The 23,267-nt window shown below is 49.8% G+C and overlaps 1 protein-coding gene across 1 annotated transcript; it reads left to right on the top strand.

Annotated features, from left to right (window-relative positions):
* The first annotated feature begins 18,251 nt into the window (after positions 1-18,251).
* On the top strand, positions 18,252-21,750 carry KLHDC7A (kelch domain containing 7A). Its single transcript, XM_067567545.1, has one exon. It carries the CDS (start codon positions 18,252-18,254, stop codon positions 20,895-20,897), a length of 2,646 nt encoding a protein of 881 aa, XP_067423646.1. The 3' UTR covers positions 20,898-21,750.
* The last annotated feature ends 1,517 nt before the right edge of the window (positions 21,751-23,267 follow it).

Here is a 23,267-nt window from a genome sequence, read left to right as displayed (position 1 = left end):
CACAGAGTAAGAGAATCGTTGCCCGCAGAATCAGACAAAGCAAGCGTTACTATCCCCATTTTGCAGATGGGGAACAGAGGCACAAAGAGGATGTTACCTGAGATCACATAAGTCCTTGACAGAGCCAGGTACTGAAGCCAGGCTAGAGACTTAAGGAGAAGGCCACCCTTCCTCATTTCCCCATTTGATTCTTCTGCTGTTCTCATCAGGCCAGGAAGAGCCCGTGTGAGATCAGACCTGCTCTCTCAGCCAGTTGGATATTTCTCACCCTTTTTGCCTGATTAAAGTTGCACCAACCCGTTTCTGGATTAATGCTCCGGGAGTTCATCTAAACATAATTAAACAACCATTAGCCCACTCTCTACAAAAATGGAGATTTACAGACTCCCAGACCTCCATTTAAATGCAAATGTGACTTTTAGCCTGGAAATGAAGCACATTAAAAACACAGCGGCCCCATCCTTGTCTCCGCTTCACTGAAGCGACCTCACAGATGGAGTTTAATCTCACCGTCTAAGTAAGGAAGTGATGTGACACACAGATCTGCTTGAAAGGCTGGGCTGCCCAAGTATGACTGATAAATTGGCTGGTCCAAAGATCGATATCTGGATCTCAAATCCACCCCCTTTGCTGATGGAGATGTGTGTCTGAGAAAGCTGATGGAGTTGGGCTGGAAAGTCCATTGCTCTGAATGGGAAGTATGTCAAGCCACATGAAAGGCATACTGACCCGCCCTAGTACTGCATGCCTGGAAGCGTCCAGAAGACAGCAAAGGATGTGCCAAGGTTAGGTGCTGAAAGTAGCAAGGCCACCTGTTTTTATGCTGCTTTACCAGGCTGGATGCCAGCTGGGAGGGGATTCTTCTCTCGGGTTGGGTTTGCAAACTACTGCCATTGAAAGTGGAACGGACGATGCACCGAGCACCTGACCAGGAATCTAATTGTCACAAGGTGACTTCCACGCAAGGCTCCTGTAAATACGTGGGCCAGTCCTGTTCTCTTTCATCCACAAGGCAGAGAGAGATGCTTGGTTTCTCACCACGATGCCTGTTAGCCTCATTCCACCCCAACCCAGCTCTCGTCAACCAAAGCAAGAATGCCTTAAAAGCAGTTTCCTTTTCACCCACCAGCAGTCTCTGTGCCCTCTGCCAGCTGAGGGTGTGGCATGCCAGCCATGGCATATACTCATCGCTTGAGACCGGCTATCTAAAGCCATTCATAGCTAGGCATTTCTATGCGCTCACAGGCACCGCCAACAGATTGCAATCAATGCCAGCCTTCAACCCTGGAAAATGCCAGGCTCTTAGCAAGGGGGAAAGGGGAGATGCAGCGTGTCTTGGTGGAATTAATTAAATAATTGCTAACAGGTGTCCCAGCCCTGCACCGGGAAATTCCTGCACTCAAGGTAAGAACTGTACATACTCCTTCCTCTAAGCCGAGGGAGAACGTTAAGCCCTTTTTTGCCAACCTCTGCTCAGGATCTCAAGAGCCTGGCTCAGTGTCTGGCTCGTAGCACTCGATATAATTGTGTATATCTAGGATACGTGTGACACCCACTGTCCAGCCCAGCAGCAAACAGCTTATTTCCCTTTCCTGGTGAGGCAGAGTGATCCCCGAAAAAGCCAAAGTGATCACATGGTGGCTTCTTCAGGGAGAAAAGGAGGGGGTGTGGGGAAGGGAGACCAAAAAAGTGAGAGAACAAGAAAGAAAGAAAAGGAAGTGAGAGACAGATGTGCTAACTGCAAATCATAAATCAGTTTCCCCAACAACCTTCTCTTCCCCTCCATTCCAACTTTCTGTGGGTAATTACAAAGGACATCAATTAAAGCACCATGGTCCCCCCCCCGCCCCTTTGTTTGAAGACCTGGTGGTGAATAATGCAGGAGGCCGCAGGGGTAAGGAGCTGCTCAGATTGTTTCATTATTGATGAGAGATGACAGATCCTCCGCTGACAATCTGCCTAAGAGATATGATTAGCTTGTGAAAAATTAATCGCTGTTCTTAGGGAGGACGCGGGATGAAAACCCCAAGGAGCGGCGTTATCAGTGTTCCTTAATTTCAGGGGACTTTGAAAAGGGTTTAGCAAAACTTCGAGGAGACAATTAAATTCTATTACAGTCTCAAGGCTGAGACATCACAGCCATTAGGAGACAGACAGAGGACGCCGAGGCATAGAGCCGAGCCTGGGCCAAATGGATCCTCTCCCCAGAAGCCGCCTCAGAGGGAAAGCATCCCCCCTTCTTTGTCACTTGTCACGCAGCGGGGTGTGCTCCCAGCTCCTGGGACGCAAGCGATGGGAGGGGAACGGTAACACAACCAGAGGTAAAAACTGCCCGACACCACCGCCTGCATCAGACACGGCGATCTGCCAAACGCAGCCTATCCTCAGGCAACAGCTGTCTGCAGTGCTGCTCCGTTTGCATGCCAGATCTATCCAATGGGTGCCCTGAGACAGCCATTCCCATTAGACACTAGGGAGCGCCATATGGAGTTAGGCACCCAACTCCCATTGACTTTCCATTGGGATGTGGGGGCCTAATTCCCTTAAGCCCTTCCAAAAATCCCACCCTTATCTCTTTAGCTCCCGTGTACCACTATGGGGTCCAGCACTCTCCATCATGCTACAGCCCTGAGCAAGGGGTGGTGTGTAAACTCCACTACTCCAAGGATAAGCCACAGAGACACGCCTCTCAATCACAATACCCCAGCCCCACCCCTTGCCCCCACTCTCATCTCACTTCCTCCTAGGGAGCCATGCTTGTCTGCTGGCCTATCCCAGAGGGACAGTACTATGCCCCCCGCCAACGCCATCCCGCACCGGGTCAGCTACTCTAGTCTCTGAGTGGAGGGCATGGAGCCAACCTTCCACCTATTCCCTGCCCACCTCTTGCTCCCGGGAGGGAGTACTCTTCAAATAGCCTGGCCCTAGCTTGGCTAAGATCCAGCCTAGGGGTCTAAGGGAAATTCTGATTCCCTCTTGTCCCCTTGCAAGGGGTGAAGTTCAAATTACCACCTGTCACACTTGCACTGACCAGGGACAAGAATTCCCTCTACTTGCTTTTGGTTAAAGTCTTGCATGACCCTATGGACCATCCACAGAGTGACCTTTACAGTAGATCATAGATGGTTATTTTCTTTATAAAGGGCCTGGAATCTCCAAACTCTTCCTAAATCTCCCCATCCCCATCCACCCACATACAGAGAAATCACTTCCCTTACCCTTGAAATGCAGCCACCTCTGGGGTAGGTTGCAGCAGCTGTCTATCCGCTCAAAGAAACACCAGGCAACAGTTTAGAGCAAGAAGGAGGGAAGAGATCCTCTCTGTTCAGGTCATGTTTTCTACACTTGCTTTGATGGATTCTCTCCAGTTCAGCGATGTTTTATTTATGTTACCGAAGCTCATACCTGAGATGTGAGCTCAACATCGAAAGAAAAAAAGAGTCTCTTCTTCCTCTACTGTGTCTCCAAAACATACAATAGCTATGGCAGTAGGTTCACTCTGACTGCTGCTTATTACACTTCCCACCTGTACCTTGTGTGCTTCCTCACTGTCTGTTTGTTGGATCCATCTATTGTCTCTTGCATTATGCTTAGATAAGCTCTTTGTGGCAGGAAAGCCTCTTTTTGCTATATGGATTTACAGCACCTAGCACAATGGGACTCAGTCCCTGATTTGTTTCTCTAGGCTCTACCACAACCCCAACAATAAAAAATAGGCTCCCCTCAATTCTCTTCGGAGTCACTGGAAGTCTTTCCAGGACCTGGAGCAAGCCCATGGAGAGAGTGCTTTGCTTTATGACATCCCTTAGGGTTTGCCAGAGATCATATATTGTACTTCACTGTCTTTCACCCACTTGACACTTCCCAGTCACATAAAATACACACAGAAAGAGGACATGAATAACCACTCTAAATCCCTGGCATATACCCAGGTAATAATTCCAAGGTGCAACTGAGAGCTTGCGGTCAGATCTTTTGGGACATGGCTCGGCATCCTTCTCCCCCCGCCCTCCTTGTTCACTGGTGCAGGTTTAGAGACGTCACTCAAGGACATGAGGGCATATTGTGAAACTGCAGCCGCATGCTAAATGCTTAGCAGTCGTCCTAACAGGCTGAGTTGCTTCTCCATAGCATAGTCCCGATCCCACTCAACCCAACCAAAGCCAGGCATGGAATTCCAGGAGTGAGTTCAGGCTTTGAATATGGAACTGGCAATGCCTCTCCAGTGAAGAGAGAATGAGATTCTCTAATGTGTTGAATGCACAAGTCACTTCAGAATATTCAGGGATGGGACAAGGCTTGTTTTCATGGTGTTATGTTCATCATCCTGCCATTCCATCTTCTGCTGGGAGACGGCCTCTTCTTGCTGCTTCCAGTTCTCCTTGTCTTTGGACCATCCCATTCACCAGTTTCCATTAAATCTCTTTCTCCATCATTCTCCTCTGTTTTGCAGTGTGGCTTCCTTTCCCAGGAGCTCCATCCTGCAGGCTCTCTTCTTCATCTATGGTCTGCTGATACCTTCTTCCTTCATGTCATTTTCTGAGGGATAAGAGAGCCTCCTTTTTTTTTTTACTGGGCCATATCCTAGATTGGTGTAAATCTCCATAGCCTCAGCAGAGCTCCAAATTGTGACGTTTCGTGGCATACACACAAAGGCAGGGTTAAATAAAAACATCAGATAATCTGCTGGAAGGTTGCAACACTACCATAATTCTTAGAATCTAGGATAACACACAATAACCAAAACTCGAGAGACAAAATAGGCTGCTCCCTTTTTCTAAACTGGTTCTTTCCAGCTGACTTTGATTGCGATCAATGGAGCTACACTGATTTATGCCAGTTGCCCCATGCCAGTTGACACCATTCAAAGACCTGGCCCTCTGTCTTTTTCTTAACACCTACAGGTAAATCTGATGCCCATAAAAGGGAGGAAATGGCATCCCCAGAGCAAACACAGTCTGTTGGGCTGTTAACTCCAAAGGCAGAATCCCAGCTCTGCCCCGGACTCACTGCATAGCCTCACTCCCCCACTAGGTCCCATTTTCCCTACCCGTGAAATCACCGGAGACGTTCGCAAATGGTGCCATTCTGATCTGGATGCAAAGCCAGTTGGAGGACAGTCAGGTCTAGGGGCACCTCTAATAACACATAAAATAATAATCAGAGTTATCTGCCTATTTTTCAGGGGGCGAGGAGCGTCTAAGTTTTGAAGAGAGCTTTGTATGGCAGTAAGCACACTATCCCATTAGTGCTGAGTATTGTTATCACAGCGCAGCTCCCCTCTAGTTACCTATCGAGTGATCCTGGAGACCCGTGCACTCCTCAGCCTGGTCTTTTGCAGTCTGCTGCTCGTTGAGTGTCCCTCTCAAATTAAAGTTGCTGCTTCCTTATACTGCTGCCTTCAGAAATCCCAGAATGCCCCTGAGCTAACTCATCCTTTCCCCTCCCAGGTGCAGCTGTCAGGGCCGGGCTGACATCAGGCTTACCACCAAACGGAGACTTTTGGAGACTCCCTGTTCACACTGGGGCAAAGGCCAAGATCCTTCCTTCGTTTTCACTCCCGCTAAGAATTTGCCTGATTACGGGCAGTAAAAACTGTGTAAGAAATGCAGGGCCCGGCCCACGGGTAGGAAAAGGACAAGCCACAAGTATCCACGCATGTTGAGTGGCTTGGTTTTGGGGTTCCGGATTTGACACACAGGAGGTCCCATTTTCCGAGGTGCAGAGCACCCATTGACCAACTGGCGCTACGGGCGCTCAGTGTGCAAATCAGTTCCTCAAATCTGCGCAACTCAGAAGCCGTGGAGACTTTTGCAAATGTCGGCGTTAGTGCCTTGGGGAAAGCTTTGTCCCACCGCACTCCTGAGCAGCTGCAGCACCTCTGCTATTCCCATCCCGAGCCCCTGTGCCACTCCTCAGTATTTACCGGAACCATTCCTGCTGTTCTGCTCCTGCCCCGTGCCTCAGCTCTGCCATGCACCTCACTCCTGTTCTATAAGAGCTAATCGGCTTGTTCTGAATTGTACCAAGCAGTGCAGTGATTTTGTGATAGGGGCCTTTGTTCTCTGATTCTCTTGCTTTTCTTTCTCTCCCCACCGTGTAATTACCAAGCACAGTTAATGCCTAACTGAGTTCATGGGGCCACTAACAATTTGATGCATAATTCATGGTTCTCGAATCACGAGAGCTCGGAGCCCTCAATTCAGGTCTGCATGCAGATTAAAAAACATGATCGCAAGATATGAAAATACCCAGAGGTTGTGTCTGTCCACGGGTGGCCAGGCCCGCCAGGCAGACAGCCAATTAGCAGAGGCCCAAAAGTGTGTCTGGACTTGATGTGTGTGCAAACATGACCCTGACCACGGCCCGGACTCAGAGCAGAACCCGTGTGCTCTGGAAACAGCAACGCTCCCCATTAAGCAAATCTCCTGTCTGCCAACTCATCAGGAGCAGCCTTAGAGAAGGGCCCGAGCCTCTGGTTTTGGTTCCACACCCAAGCTTAGCAGTATTCAAGGGAGTTTAGATCCCCTTAGATCCTGGGGATGGACCTGTGTGAATCCAGTTCTGAACTGAGACCAGCTCAGCTCATCCCCATCCAACCCCAGCTCATCCCCAGCTCATCCCATCTGGAATTCCTTTTCATGTCTGTCGTCCGCACCTTCTCAGCCCTCCCCCCACTCCTGTCTTCAAGCCGCCTGCCATGTCACCTCTCCTTCTTAGACATGGGCAGCACAGAGAAGAGGCTTGGGGAGGCTTAGCCATGCAGGGGGCAAATGCTGGATGTGGGTCGCCTGCTTTCGGAGATGCACTGCTGGCCTGCTGCCTTTGTGCGCCAAAAGCAGGAGCCAGAAGCTATGTCCTGCCGCTTTCTTCCTGCCTTAAGGGCAAGCGATGGGGGAGGAGAAGGCGCGGAGATGAGAGAGCAATGGGTGAAGCCTCGGGGAAGGGACAGACCAGGGACAAGGCCACAGTATTTCTAGGGAGCTTCTGGCACTCCTGGGTGTAGCCTCCCCAAACAAAAGACTCACATGCCACGTATGTCCTTAGAACAGCCCCCCACCCTTCCCCTAAGCCAGGCAACCCACCTTGCCTCTTCCAGGCCCTCCTTGTAACACATTTCCTCCAGGAAGCCCTTCAAACAGGGTCTCTGCTGACTCCTCACTCATCCTCCAAATCAGCTAATGCTTGTGCCTCATGTTTTACTGTGTCTGACTTAGAAATGGGCAGGAGCCAGCATTCAGATCCAGATTCATAGCCCTCCGCCCCTCTCTCCCACCCGCCACAACTTGGGGGTAGTGGTGATCCCACCCGTTATATTGCTAAGGGCCCACTGTAAAGTTTGGATCAGGATCAGAGAGTGTTATATGACCCCGTTAATATATGCAATATACGAGCACCTCATAACCTTCCACACCTTTATCCCACAACACCCTGTGAGGTACAGAAGCACTATTGTGGCCATGTTCCCCAGGGGGAACTGAAGCACAGAGAGAAACTAAGTGACTTGCTCCAGGTCACACAGGAAGTCTGTGCCACTGCAGGCAATTCAATCCAGGTTTTCCGAGTCGTAGGTTAGCACCCTAACTACGGGACTATCCACCCTTCCTCTCATTTCCATTCTGTTTGTGATTCTGCTACAGAATCACGGCAGGATGACCTTAGACAAGTCTGCTGAATCTCCCTCACTGGGCCACCTGTAAAATGGGGATCACGATTCCTCCCCTCTTTTGCAATGTGCTTTGAGATCCATATAGGGCAAGTGATAAGTATCAACACGGTCAAAGATGGTGTCAAGCAGTATCAGAGTTTTTATCTGCTGACCTTCAACAACGGCCCGCCATATACAACCCTGTCCTACCTTCTCCAGAGGCACACAGCAGCCCAGTTTTTTGGGAAGGAAAGTCACTGAAAAGTTAAAATTGAATACGTCATTAAAAAATCTCCATTTTCACAGCTGAGTTGCTGCCGTCCTCTCCCGCAGCCTTGTACTTCCCCATGTGCTTCCTAACACCTGCGCTTTCATCAGAGAGCTGCTATCTGCCTAGCCATTTACCCGGCAGTTAGTGTCAACCAAGTCTGTCATCAACACTAGCAAATGTTTTCAATTTCTTCTTCGCTGCCTGGAATTTTTGTCAGCAAAAGCCTGGCTAACGCATCCAGCACTTCAAAGCCGCTGCCCCATACATCAAGAGACTCACTATGTGCGCCCATGAAAAGCAGACTTCAACTCTTTGATGTCGCCCACGCTTTCAAGCTGAAGTGCAGCCTTGACTTTTGATGCAAAAAAAGACTTCTTCCGCCTTAGTTCAGAGGGTTTCTTTTCTCCTTGCACAGTGAACTCAGCCCTTCTTTTACTTCAATAGCAGAAGACCTGTGCTCTTACCAGAGTAGGATGAGCAGGTGACAGAATGCTAGATGGCTGGTTAAGAGCTAATGCCAGAGCTCAGGAGAGATTACAGAGGATTCTGGGCTGTCTTGCTTCTGATAAGAAGAATGACTTGGCAGCTTCAAAGACATGCGCCATTCTTTCTATTAGGGAGACTGTTATTATCTTGTGTCATGGGGCCGGTAACCTATTGGCACTGAACTTGAGCAAGATGGCGAGACCTGTTCAGCCTTTCCTCTCACTCCGTATAAATGGGAGTTGTGATGAGGCGCCTTGGAAAATACACTGCAGCATCTGTGCACTGCAACTCCTTACGCTAGCAACACAGCAGGAGTCACCTGGGTTGTGATGTTCCGGAACGTTTGTTCCCAGTCCCCAGTGAAAGGAGAACGCACAGAAAAAGTGTGAAAACGAAAACTAGCGAGGAGGAGAGCATTATCTAGGGAGAGAATTTAAAGGTGCAAGGGGGAGCTAGGCACCCAGCACTCACTGGCCTTCTTTTGGATTTAGCCCTTTGTGCCTCTGAAAACCTCCCCACTCATCGCTTTTGAACCTCTTTACGTTACTGATGAAGTGTTGGGTTTTTGAGTAATTGAGACGCTCACGGGGACACATTGTGGCCATTAAACCCAAACTGCACCCACATACCCTGAATTCAACCCTCCCCTCAGTCGCTTTCTGAGAATGTGTCTTGTGCACATTGGCTGTTCTCTGCCTTCCTTTAAAGCTTTGAAGGCCAGACTAGATAATCTGCTGGCTTTAAAATCTAGGTTTCCTACTTTCACACTGGTTGGGGCCATCATTAACTTCAAGGTGGCATAGCTATTTCTGACAGAGAGCCCACGTTTCAGTCCTTGTTGCCTAGGTGTCCATTTCCATAATTGGAGGCCCAAACTGGGCACCTAAAAGAGATATTTGGGCATCTCAGTACCGATTTGGGCACACAAATACAGAATTAGGTGCCCTAATTTGGGTGCTACTCTTTGATAGCTGGGCCCTGCGGTGTTTAAATTCAAGAAACTAGGCGGCTGCTTGGCAGGAAGTAGGGGTGTGTGTGAGAGAAACAGAAATTGGGTTCATCGAGCTTCAGGAAAAGCCATAGAACCTATAAGTAAGGGATCCACAAGATCACTTCAATAAGTGAACTTCAAACTCTTCGGTTCTCTTAAGTACCATAAAGTCTGGGTGCATCTCCACATCTTATTAAAATTACCCTTGAGCTAGGCTGAAACTCTTGAGTACAGGAGTTTCCACTAGATCTTGAGTATTTTCCGCTTCTAGTAGAGTTGAAAACACCATGAAAACAGATTTTCTTAGAACAGCGTGGCTTCCCCTCCATCTCCAGACTCAGCACGATCGGAAAATCCTAGAGAGAGAAAGCGAGTCCAATTTTTTTCAAGGGTCAGGAAACTTTTGAGTCCTTTCCATTTGAGCCTTTGGGAATCGTATCCGCAAACTCTTCTCTGCAGGCTAGAAGCCAGCTCTTTTAAACAAAAGCTGAAATTCTCAGGCAATTACCTGACTCCAGAAGTGGGGGCTTTACGAAAAACAGCAAACATGGGTCGGACTCCCATTAAAATTGAGAGATTCAGCTACACTCTCATCTCTGGGCTTTATTACACAGGAGATGAAAATGCACAGGTGTTTAGATACAGCTAGATTAACTGATTCCCAGTTGTTTGCTTCCTTATTTACAAGCCACAGTGCTGAGTGAATTGCTGGTGGCAGTGTGTATAATGTGCTCCTGAGGTTTTTTGCATTTTTTTTTTCATATAAACAGCTACTGCCCAGGAAGCCAAGAGACACTTGAAACTGTGGTGTGTGCAATTCCTATCAAAGACTAGCTTTATTTTTCCTTTTAATACTGAAAATCTCCTGCTATGGTTCAAGGAAAATGCAGAGACTTCCTTGAGAGTTCAGGGGGATGGGGAGATGTCAAGCTACCTTGTTTCTAGAAACATATGGGCACAAAGAGATCAGGACAGAGAGTGATTGTTGTGCTGTGATTTTATTTCTTATGGATGCTGATTAGCTGAAAAGCCATGTAATCAACAGTCTAGTGTTTATAGAACTATGCTGGAAACAAGCTAAAGATGAGCAGCAGAAGCTGAGCAGGCATATGGAAAGTAGAGTCATCATGTTCTGGAGCATGGAGTTACGCACCATGGAGCCTGATCCTTTGATTGGGCCCTGTAGGTGCTACCACGATGCAAACCACAAATTGTAATAAGGAGAACAGCGCTGTTCTGAAGACACAGCTAGCACAAACACACCCTTGATATTGCATTCAGTTGCAGGCAACTTATTACCAGAAACAGAGACAAGCTGGTTGACTGAACAATGCCGTAGGTGGGAGATGCTAATGGTTGATCTTGTAGTTAAGGCACTGGATTGGCACTTCGAAGGCTGAGGTTCAGGTCCTGGCTCTGACCTTCGGCAAGATGACAGCTTGCATTTGCTAAGGGTTGTAAGGTTGGTTGTAGGTCACTGCGTTTCAGGGAAAGGAGGCTCTGTGAAACAATTATGTTTATTTTAAAGGCTGGGTTCCTTTGGCAGTTACCTCCAGGCTGGAGACTTTGCTGTTTACCACACATTGAGTGATGGGTGAACCTCAAGAGGTTTAGGTCAGGGAAGGCCCCACAATCTTGGGCACTCGTATGACCGTTATCAGAGCTCTTCAGACCAGGGATGGGCCTGAGACACAAAAGACAGATCTGGGATCGGATCCCCAACCACCTCTGTCCCTTGCCCAACACACACACATACCTTGAAAGTGTGGGGGAGGGAAGGGAACCAGCTCCCCCAGTGGGATTTGGTTAGGGTCCATCTCTATGTCACATTTCATGACTCTGCAGAAGTAGCCTGGCTATCTCACTGGCACAGGCTCCCTTGTGCAATTTTCATGTGTTTCCGGATGGGCTATAGATAGCATCGAGCGAGCGAGCGAGCGAGCGAGCGAGACACTCACCCACCAGCCAGAACCTAGAACTGCGTAGGCTTGGGGGGAAATACCCCATAAGTCCATCTATTTTCTGTTAACCTCATCTAGGAAATATGCTGTGACTGAATTTACCTGTGGATGGCTCACAACCAGCAAAACATCCCCATAGAATCATAGAATCACAGAAGATGAGGTTTAGAAGGGATCTCGGGAGGTATCTAGTCCAGCCCTCTGCTCAAAGCAGGAACAATCCCAACTAAATCATTCCAGCCAGGGCTTTGTCAAGCTGGGCCTTAAAAACCTCTAAGGATGGAGATTCCACCACCTCCCTAGGTAACCCATTCCAGTGCTTCACCATCCTCCTGGTGAAAAAGGTTTTCCTCATATACAACCTAGACCTCCCCCACTGCAACTTGAGACCATTGCTCCTAGTTCTGCCATCTACTACCACTGAGAACAGCCTAGCTCCATCCTCCCTGGAACCCCCTTTCAGGTAGTTGAAGGCTGCTATCAAATTCCCCCTCATTCTTCTCTTCTGCAGACTAAACAAGCCTAGTTCCCTCAGCCTTTCCTCATAAGTCATGTGCTCCAGCCCCTTAATCATTTTTGTTGCCCTCTGCTGGACTCTCTCCAATTTGTCCACATCCTTTTTGTAGTGGGGGGCCCAAAACTGGACACAATACTCCAAATGTGGCCTCACCAATGCCGAATAGAGGGGAATAATTACTTCCCTCGATCTGCTGACAATGCTCCTACTAATGCAGCCCAATATGCCTTTAGCATTCTTGGCAACCAGGGCACACTGCTGACTCAGATCCAGCTTCTTATCCACTGTAACCCCCAGGTCCTTTTCTGCAGAACTCCTGCCTAGCCTGTCAGTCCCCAGTCTGTAGCTGTGCATGGGATTCTTCCATCCTAAGTGCAGGGCCCTGCACTTGTCCTTGTTGAACCTCATCAGATTTCTTTTGGCCCAATCCTCTAATTTGTCTAAGTCACTCTGTATCCTATCCCTGCCCTCCAGGGCATCTACCACTCCCCCCAGCTTAGTGTCCTCTGCAAACTTGCTAAGAGTGCAATCCACCCCCATCCTCCAGCTTGTTAAAGAAGATGTTGAACAAAACCAGCCCCAGCACTGACCCCGGGACACTCCGCTTGTTACCGGCTGCCAACTGACGTTGATCGTTGGCCCATGATTTAGCCAGTTCTCTATCCATCTTATACTCCATTCATCCCACCGAGACTTCTTTAACTGGCTGATAAGAATACTGTGGGAGACTGTATCAAAAGCTTTCCTAAAGTCAAGGTATATCATGTCCTCCGCTTTCCCCACATCCATAGAGCCAGTCACCTCATCACAGAAGGCAATCAGGTTGGTCAGGCATGATTTGCCCTTGGTGAATACATGCCGACTGTCTCTGATCACCTTCCTCTCTTCCAAGTCCAACCCCATCTGCATCCTTGCTCTCCTCCTACATGCCATGAAGGGCAGCAGGGAGCTGTGCGACACTGAAATCGCTAAAGGAAGATTCCAGTTCCTCTGGGGCACCAGAATTGTTTATTTGCTGTGCAGCTATAAAAACAGGTTTCCGAGAGCTGTGGGTAAATATGTAACCTGTCTCAGGTTCCCAATAGGATCCAAGTGCATAATTCAGTATGTAGTTATATTTAACCCTAGCCTGGGAAGAGTCAGAGCTGTGCTGGAGCAGAGGACACAGCCAAGGAGTACTGTACATGCAACGTGCTTACTAAGGTCAAATGTATCAGCTGAGGAAAGCTATTAGTCCAATATAACAGCTTGGAGTGAGATGGGCCCACACCATGGAGATTAGGCCTGGCCCCAGAACATTCTCCAACTTCAGAGGTGCTGGATGCCGGGGTCTCTGGTTCAGGTCCATTACAGAACTAAACAAAAATAAAGAGCTCCTCTGTCTTAAGTGGATACTCCAACAGTTTGTCCTACTGCCGTGTGTTCACAGGCAGCCACAGGTAGCTTGGGTCTCTGCTGTGCTCTTTTCTTTAGACTAAACTTATCTAGACTACCAGTGTAGTTAAAGTAGTACAAATCGCGATAGTGTGGACACACTGGTATAAAAACTCTTACACAAGTATAGCTTATTCCCACATGGGAAGGGGAATAAGCTATACCAGCATAAGGCACCTTCGCACCAGTATAACAGCATCCACACTAAGTGTTGTAGCAGAACGACGATGTTGATAAGAAATCACCCTCTAATCGACATGGTTCTACTAGTACAAAATCCGTATGTAGGCCGGATCTAATACACCAGCAAAGAATCCAAGTTTCACAAAATACTGATCAAATTTGGTTGCCAAATGATTTTGAAAAAAAAAATTGAAAAATGCCAAATCTGGTTCCATTTCACAGTTTTCAAATTGATCCATTTGGGGGGAAGGGGCAGACAGGGGACAAGGGAGTTTGGTTTTTTTATTTTAAGTTTCCCCAAATATTTTGGGCTGAAAGTTTAACTGAAATCATTGTTCAAATTTTTCACACGCCAAGCCATATGTTCTTACTAATAATCAGGTTTATTTGCTCAATGAAAGATTTCGATGGCAATTTCAATTTTAAAATGCAGAAAATTTTGTGAAAAATGGTGTTTCATTTTGTAACATAAAAAGGTGGGGGCAGTTTTTGATGAGTAAACATTTTAGGGATGAAAATATTTGTCCCTAATGTGAAGCTCCTGACCCCATGTCATCCCCATTTTTACTGAGATGGGGATAAATCAAAGTGTGACAGCAACAACATCTAGCTGTTGTACAGCACTTCGGATCAGCAGATCTCAAAGTACTGTACAAAGGAGATCAATTTATCTCCATTTTACAGAGGGGAAAACTGAGGGTCTGTCTACCCTGCACACTAAACCTGGGATCTGACTCAGGTTTGCACCCTAATCATGCTTCCACCCACACACAAATCAGTGTGACACAGGTCAGCAAGCATTCAGGACCCGGGACCTAGGATCCTGCTAGGGAGTGGGTCAGAGCCAGAGTCCCGCTGTGAGTTGGGTCCAAGCTCTGCCATTTGCCAATGTGGCCATAGATTAAGCAGCAGAGCTGAGTCAGGTCTGTGTAGTGCAGTAGGGACACATTAGCATATCTGTGATACCGTAAGCCCAGGTTTACTATGCAGAGTGGATGCTCAAGTGCAGGCTTGGAAACACCAAATCCAAAAGCGGGTTCCATAGACCCAGGTTTACAAGGCCGTGTAGACATACCTTGAGGCAAAGAAAAGGGAATTGACTTGTCCAGTCCCTGCTGGCGAGCTGAGTTTTCTAGGGAGATGTTCAGAGTCTGTCTATACCCAGATAGCTGGTGACATCCAGATTCAACGCTTTGCATGGCAGGTCTTGTTGTGTGTTTGGGTCCCCACCTGCTGAAGCTGTTGATTTGCAATTAATGCAGCAGAGCAGAACAAGTCATTGCGCCGGCAGAGCTCCCCACACCCCGTTGTTTTCTGTCTGTCACTTTTTGACATTTGTCCCCTCCGACTCGGAGCAGAGGGCTGGTTCCCAAGCGCTTACTCATTATACTGTCGTTGACAAACAAAGACAGTGGCAGACGAATGGGTGGGCCTCTACAGACGCACGCAGTGTGGGAGTGAGGTATCTACCCACTTCAGAGACACATCACACACGCTTGGACTGGTCCACGAACTCAAACACCTGCTCCAGCACAGCCTCCGCCACCTACACACCTCTTCACTCACATGCACTGGCACTTGCCCACTCGCACCACGCACACACACCAAACAACTATCCCCCTACATCTCCTGGGGACACACACACACACACACACACACACACACACATCAAATATCTATGCAGCCACACCTCAGACACACATATCAAATATCTTCTTACACACAGAAATCTAACCCCCCCTCAACTAAGTATCCACACATGTACCCCTCATCCACATATACCACAACAAATATAGCCATACCTTCACCTCACAAACACACAGTATCCACAATGCTCGCCTTCTTTGCTTCATACATTCTCACACACACACACACACACACACACACACACACACCTCTACAACATCTATAACACACATAGCCACATATGCACACACACAAGCCTCCTAGACTTATCCTCTCACATCACAAGTACGAACTGTGTACACTACTTACAGATTGGCCACACACTTTACACACTACACACTTCCCACAGACCTACAGCATCACAAATGGATCACGTGCAACACAATCATTCAGCCACACACCCCTTTCAGAATTACCCATCTATATCACAAGTGCACAGGATACAGCACTTCACACATCAGCCTCTTGCTTCACGTGTGCATGCATGTGCACACCTCCCCTCCCCCAGAGCTACACCACCCACTCCCTCCGGTATCTATCCAACCATGTGACACACACCAAATACCGCCCCACCCCACCTGCAACAACCACACATCATCCACGTGCACCACAACACACAGACCTCCCCGTGCGTATCACAAACTCACATTACATGGCCCGCCTCCACACACAAAAAAAAAGATCCCGCTTTGTGAAAAGAAAGAGCAAAGAGTCACAAAAGGTTGTCAGGATTAAAGGAGAAGTTCTCATTTAAGATAGGCCTGTTTGTTTGCATTGCGCAGCGTTTGCTTCGATTGTTTTATCCTCCCCCTGAGCAAACAGAAGGAGCTCCCTGGTTACTCTCACATGACAGAGCGAGAGGCTTGGCACACACACGCACGCACGCACGGCCTAATACAGTCTTCCAATTAGCTTTTCATTTTGCTCCTGTCTTCATTTGTTTAGTTCACTTTTTTTTTTTTTAAAGCAATAATTTATTTCACTCCAAGTCGCCTATGACTGCTCCGGAGACTGGCCTGCCACTCTCAGCCCACGGCAGCGAGGGGGCTTTGTGACTTTCCCAACAGCTCCCTTCGCTCTCCGTTACTGAACTTCAGGTCACTGTCTCCCCCCAGGAAGGATGAAGACTGGGAACACCTCCCCCTGCCTGCTCCTGCCCTTGCCCCCTTCCCCGGCCCAGGGCACTAAGATTCATGGCTACCTACTCACATGGCCTCACGGCTGGTGGCGGCCCAGCGCTCAGAGAGGGGTAACATGGAGTTCCCCCACCTGTTCCCCCTGAAGGGAATGGGCAAGTGCCGTGGGGAGGGAGGATGAGGAACAGGGAGAGGAGAGCTGTGGACCACACGTGGGAATGAACAGCTCAGGCCAGATCCCGCGCTGGTTAAAGATCAGTCTTGCTCCATGTCACTGGAGTTTTACATCAGTTGACAGCAGCTGGCTCCCTGCAATTTTATCTGCAAGGTCAGAGGCAGCCAGTCTTCCGCCCAGAGCTGTTCCTGCTGCTAGGGGAGATGCCTGCCACAATGAAGCTAGGGGGTGCAAGGTTGTTGTAAGATGCCAAGTCTTGGCTCTGCCTCTGAACTTGGGAGTGATGAGCCAATGCTTGCCCACTGCTGGGCAGACCCAGCTGCGTTTTTATCCCCGTAGAAGAAGGGGAATGATTTTGAGGGCTGTAAGCAGCTGGCATTTCCACCCTGCTCCTAAAACAGCATGTGCACACACTGGCCCAAACTTTCCCTCTCCCGGGCATTTGCCTTTATGGATAATTTGACCACCACTACCACCGCCACGCAAGTCTCAGACTGCACTTTCTCCTGAGCTTGGCTATTCTTAGGGATTTTCCCAAGATGGGTGGATGTGTGGACGGACAGACATACCCAGCCTCAAAGAAAGAGTCAACCCTTTATACTTCTAAGTTGGAGCTAACAGGATCCACCTGCTCTGACATCCACCCTGAGTCCCGTTTTCAGTAGGCAGACATCCACCTCATTGGAACGCCACCCCAAACGGCACCAATTGGCACCCTGGCTGTCCGCAGATAGGAAAAGGACTAGGTGGGCCATGAAGCTGGGCTTTCCTCTCACCACTACATGGCGTGCCTCCAAGGCCAGGAGCAAGGTTCACGGGCTGGGCAGGAGGCAGGGAAACTTGTCAAAGCTCCAAGGGAATCTGCTCTGTATGGGTAAACAGAGGGACTGTCAATCCTGCATCTGTTCCTCTCCTCACTCCCCACCCTGAGGCCCATAAAGCCCTGAGACCTCATCAACCCCCTCCTGGCAGCGGCCAAGATGTGTGTGGCTTTTTTCCAGCCCCATATCCATGCATGGCTCTACACCGGGTTCCTGTAGGTGGTATCCATTATCTCCTTCTCTCAGCAATGGGCTCGGTCCATGGTTCGCCCCATCTGGACCCCTTGATTTGAACCTGTGACCCCCTGCTCTCTCACGCGCGCACACACACACACACACACACACACACACACACACTTCATTCTTTGTCCCCAGTAACTGGTTAAATTCTGAGTTCCTGGCCTCTCCTGCATCATTCTTTTCATGGGCTCCTCCCACCATCCCAGGATTTAAATAGGCTGGCCCCTTTCACCAGCTTCCACATTCATGAAAAGCTGAAAACAAACCAACCCTTTTAAACATTCCACACACAAAAAAAAAAGGCAAAGAGAAAAGTCTGTAGGTTGCCTTAGGAAGCTATTTACACCCTCCTTTGCCTTTCAACTTCCTTGTATTATTTCTAAGCTTCTCTGTTTACCCGGCTAATAAACCCAGCTCCGTGTGTGGCTCGCTGCCTGTTGTCTGCCTTGCACATTTTCACCTGAGCCCAGCCCAGCCCACCTTGCTCAAATATGCAAAGCTGTTATGGAAAGCGGACACTGCATGCTCCGGCAGCCAGCTGGAAGCCTGTGGCATTCTACCTGCTGCAGGTGAAAGTCACCTTGCCCCCAGACTCCTGGGGGGAGCGGAGAGAAAGCAGCCTGCTTTGCCTTGGGCTTGTCCCTGCGTGGCAATCATTAATCAGATTCTTCGCATTCCGGACTGCTGGCCTGATATGGAAGAATGACCCCCGAGGCTGGAGTCAGCCAGGGCTGGACGTCAGACATGCAGCTAGCTGGGAAGCTGGCACTTTCCGCAGCAGCTCTGCTCCTAGTGACTTGGGCATATAGAGTCTATAAATCCCGACCGGCCACCAGCCTGCAGGGACGCGGGATCATAAAAGCTGACGCCGGCAATGCAACAGGGCAGAGGGAAAATGCTGCCCGGGATGGAGCTGGAAGGGGAGGCGCAGAAATGCCACAGGGACTCAGGTACAGGCAAGTCACCAGCGAAGTGAAGCAAAGTGCGCACCTGGGTGGGACCGTTGTGGCGGGAACACAAGGCCTACAAAGCACACCGCCCAGGAAAGATCAAAGTCTGCGGAACGGGGAGGAGGAGGAGGAGAAAGAGAAGGGAAAGGAAGAGAATCAGCTGGTCTCCGAATCACCACCAGACAAAAAGCAACCTGTTTCAGAGGGAGAGGGACAGAGTCCAGGTGTGATCCTCCGTGCAGAGCTGGTGGCTACCGCAGACGGTGCAGAGCAGGGGGTGACAGGAACGGCAGCAGGGGGTAAGCAGAACACCTGCGGTCTGAATCTCTCTCTAGATGAGAGCAGGGGGGCTCGCCAGGACATAGCCTCACTGCACTCCGAGCTTTGCCTCAGCAAGCACACCCCTTTCAGCCACCAACCAGGAAATGCTCCTGAGCTCCCAGCAGCGAACAGAGCCAGCCCAGACACCGAGAAGCAGGAGGAAGCAGGAGACATGAGTGAGAGTTTGGCCTGGAAGCAGGAGGCCCAGGCTGGCCAGGAGAGGATTCAGACCATCCATGCTACATCGGACATGGGTTTAGCGATCAACCAAAGTGAGAAGTCTGACGCCTCCTACACTTTCTCTTCCATCGCACAGATACAGGTGGAGGAGAACTACATTAAAGAGAGGCAGCCCAGGGAAGAAAAGCCGGGGCAGGCCACATCCTCTGCTACGAGCCTGCGAGGCAAAGTCTATGACTACTACGTGCAATCCACCTCGCAGTCTGTGTCAAAGCAGCGGCCCCGCTCGTACATCCGCTCATTCCACGACCCCGACAAAGCCAATGAAGAGCTCCGGGATAACGAGACCTGGCTGCACACGTCTCAGCACCCAGAACCAACTGGCGAGTCGGCAGCTGGAGATGAAGACAGAGCCTCACCAACAGCAAACGCCCCCCCCAACTCTCCCAGTCTCCCGCCTTTCAAACATCCTGCAGAGAGCTGGGAGCCTGCAGACTGGGGTGGTGCATCTGATCCTGGCCGCTCCTTCTCACCTGCCCGGCAGACAGCTGAACCAGAATGCAGCTTCGGCAGGAAAGAGAGTTTCCACCAAATTGCGGATAATCCCGAACTTCAGGTGCAGATGGAGGGGTTCGGGGCTTTGACACCACCTGGCAGGAGAGCTGACTCGAGCACTTCCCTTGATAGCCCCCCCAAGTCAGGCTCCATCATTCCACTGGTGGAATTAATGCACAGCCTCCAAGCTGACGCAAGCAACAAGCCCAGCGTGGAACTCGTTGCTGGTGCCAACTTCTTCAAAGTCCCATTAAGCTTTCAGTCTGCCATGGACATCCACCTGGATTTGGGGAACTGCTATGATGCCCTGTGCCTGGCCAAGAAGCAGAAACTGGAGAGTCTCAAGGAGGCAGCTTATAAGGTCATGAGTGACAATTATCTCCAGGTCCTGAAGAACCCATCTATCTACGGGCGCCTCAACGCCCTGGAGAGGGAGCTGATCCTCCTGAGGAGGATGAAGGGCAGGAAGTACATAACGGTGGCTGATGTCAGCACACAGGAGCGTAGCTTTCACACCAGCCGGCTCTGTTACTATGACGACGAAGGCGATGTCTGGCATCCGCTGACCCACATGCCCGTGGAGGTGGTTTCTAGGGGCTGTGCCGTCTGCAGCATGTTCAATTACCTCTTTGTGGTGGCCGGCTGCGAAGGGTTAGGTCGGCTCCAGAAGTCTTCCAACAGAGTCTTCTGCTACAACCCCCTGACCAATATCTGGCAGGAGATCTGCCCGCTGAACCAAGCCAGGCCCCACTGCAAGCTGGTAGCCCTGGATGGGTACCTCTATGCCATCGGGGGAGAGTGCCTCTATACCGTGGAGAGGTACGACCCCCGCCAGGACCGGTGGACCTTCACCGCACCACTGCCCAACGATACTTTTGCCGTAGCCCACACCGCGACGGTGTGCGACGGGGAGATTTACGTGACCGGGGGCACACTGCGCTACATGCTGCTCCGCTACGTCAGCCGGTCGGACAGCTGGAAGGTCAGCCTCACCGGCGGCAGCAAGGACCGGACCACCGAAATGGTCACCGTCGGCGGTTTCATCTACCGCTTCGACCTCAACCGCAGCATGGGCATCAGCGTCTACCGCTGCAGCGCGAAGGCGAAGCTGTGGTACGAGTGCGCCACCCACCGCACGCCCTACCCAGCCTGCTTCCAGTGTGCCGTCGTCAACAACCTGGTCTACTGCGTCAGCCGCCAGTTCAACATCAGGTTCCTGGCTGACCATGTCTCGCCGCGGTTTGGAGTCAAGGAGCTACAAGTTTTCCCTTCCCCCACTGGGACCCTCTTCCCCTTCGTCCTGGTGCTGCCAGACAGAGACACGGTGCAAACAAGGGTCTGACGTAAAGCTCAAAACCCCTCCCTGATTGGTCTCTCATCTCCTTCTGTCCTGTATGCAAGGGTCAAAAGCAGCTAGCTCCCAGAGCCTGAGACACAGAACTCAGGCCCTGGTCAGACCAAGACTTCCCTGGAGTTCAGGGCTCTTCAATTTCAAGGTTCTAGTTCAGCCCACTATAGAGCTGATCCAACTGAGGCATTAGGATCCAAACTGGGGGGTCCATATCCTTGGTTCAAGCCCTTATCTACTTAAAAAGCAGCCCAGGGCCATCCAGTCCCTGGAGGCTGGGGAGGAACAAGGCTGGCTAACTGTAAATTTCCTTTGCTGGCAAACTCCTCCCACTAGCAGTGCCCATTCATTGGCCTCACAAGATGCAAATAGCGGGTCGGGTGGGTGCATTTATTTTGGGGATATTTAAATGGGTGTAAATTTAGGTGCAAATTAAATGGTAGCCTCAGGCTCCTAGGAAGTTGTCAAAGGGGCCATTGGTGGAGCAAAATTTGGGCTGCCGCTATAAAGTAATTTTGCACTGTGTGATGCATAGCTACATCTTGCCAGAAAGACGGGTGCAAAGGGAACTGCCTGGAGGTTTTTAGAGTGTGGGGATGAAGAGAGGGAGTCTGGTTCCTAAAAGCACAGCATCCAGCTCATGTCTTTACACCAGTGCAACCCCTTGGATTTCAACTTGCTCGGAAGGCTGTACCTGGAGGTAGGAGATGGTCCTAGGCATTACCACCAAAGCAAGCAGCTGAGCTGCCACCCACAGATCCCCATCTCGGCAGCCCCAGCAGGGAGGCCAAGAGCTGAATGGGCAGCAGCTGCTGCCCTATTTCGCCCTCATCTGCGGAGGCAGCTGATGGCTCATCCAGGGCATCAAGAGGAGCTGGCCTTGCTTATGCCCATGCCATGCCTGTTCAGCAAATAAAGAGACAGCTTCAACCTCCAGGCCTGCCAAGACGGCGCTTTCCAGCAGCATGATCAGGATTTAAAAGGCTAGAGAACTGGGAAGTCTCCAGAAATACCCCCCAGTCCCAGCCCAGGCTGAATGTAGTTCCAGTTTCCATGGAAAACGTCAGCAAGGAGCGCTTTGCCCCAGCGACGAAGCCAAGCACTGAGATCAGATACCGGCTCTAGGCTGGCCCAACAGCTGCCCCGTGGCCCCTTCGCGCTGGCTATGCAAAGCGGCTGCCCAGCCCCCCCGGCACCCAAGGCTTTCCTTACAGTGTCTGGGCTCCCGCCTCATCTTCAGCAAGAGCTCCAGGTACAAGGGGCATGTTGGGAGTGGCTGGGGGGGTGTGTGGCTGAAGGAGGTTTGTGCCCTGGTGATTCCCTGCAGGCCATAATGGCTATAGGCAGCTGGGTGAAAGTTAGGAATCCACTAGCAGGCACTGGGGCCAAACCAACCCCTGACAGCCACAGGATCTGTCCCGCCCTCCCTCCCTTTTTAGTCCCTACATCCATTGTCTTCATCTAAAAAAAAAAATCCTCTGCTGCATTGATTATTATTGCAATGTCTTTATATTACAGTAGCACCCAGTCTCCAAGCTGGCTCAATCCCCACTGTGCCCCCAAAATGTACAACCACATAAGGCTAACTGTCATGCTTTGGTCAAGTCATGTAACTGCGCTGTGCCTCGGTTTCCCCATCTGTAAAACGGGGATAGTGATCCTTAGTTACCTTACAGAGCATTACTAAGCTAACTCCATTCAAGTCAATGAAGAACATGAAAGACCTTCAGTGCAAGATACTATCTATTTATTGATCCATTTCTTGCCCATTATCTAAATGCCATAGAAATAGCAATGTTTGGTATTAAATAAAACTAACCAAGATCAGGTGTTGTGCATCTTTTAAAATCTGTAATCAAGCCTACGAGAAAGGAAAAGAACAGTAACAATATTCTGAAGTGAGTTAACATATTAAAACAAGAATGTATTTGCAAAAAAGTTTTAATAGGAACAACTGCCTTAATGGAGCCAGTGCAGCTGTCTCTCGGTCAAGCAGATGCCACAGTATAAGCGCGCCAATTGTCTCAGCTCCGATTTGGATCGGGGATTGGATTTGGAAGGAGTTTCTAAAGGGGATTGCACAAGTTTGCACCTGCTTTTGAAAGAGGCACTGCAAGGTAAAATCCTTTAATAAGAGCAAATGGTTCCCTAACCATGGAAAAGGAACTTTAGGAGTAAAATTAAAGCCGTTAATTTTATTGCAGTCATGGAGGAGAACAAGGGAATGGTAATATTAAAGATATCAAGGTCTGATCCAAAGTCCACTGAAGTCAATCGAGAGAGTTTATTGACTTCAAGAGGCTTTGGAACAGGCCCTTGTGAGTAGAGTTTACACAAAGGATCTGTAAGTAGAGCACCTCTGAA

Source organism: Emydura macquarii, unplaced genomic scaffold, assembly GCF_026122565.2.
Source record: "Emydura macquarii macquarii isolate MOO-44397 ecotype Brisbane River unplaced genomic scaffold, CSIRO-AGI_Emac_v2 contig_2768, whole genome shotgun sequence".
NCBI lineage: Eukaryota > Metazoa > Chordata > Testudines > Chelidae > Emydura > Emydura macquarii.
Note: the sequence above shows the minus strand (reverse complement) of the source record. Positions and strands in the feature narration are given on the sequence as shown.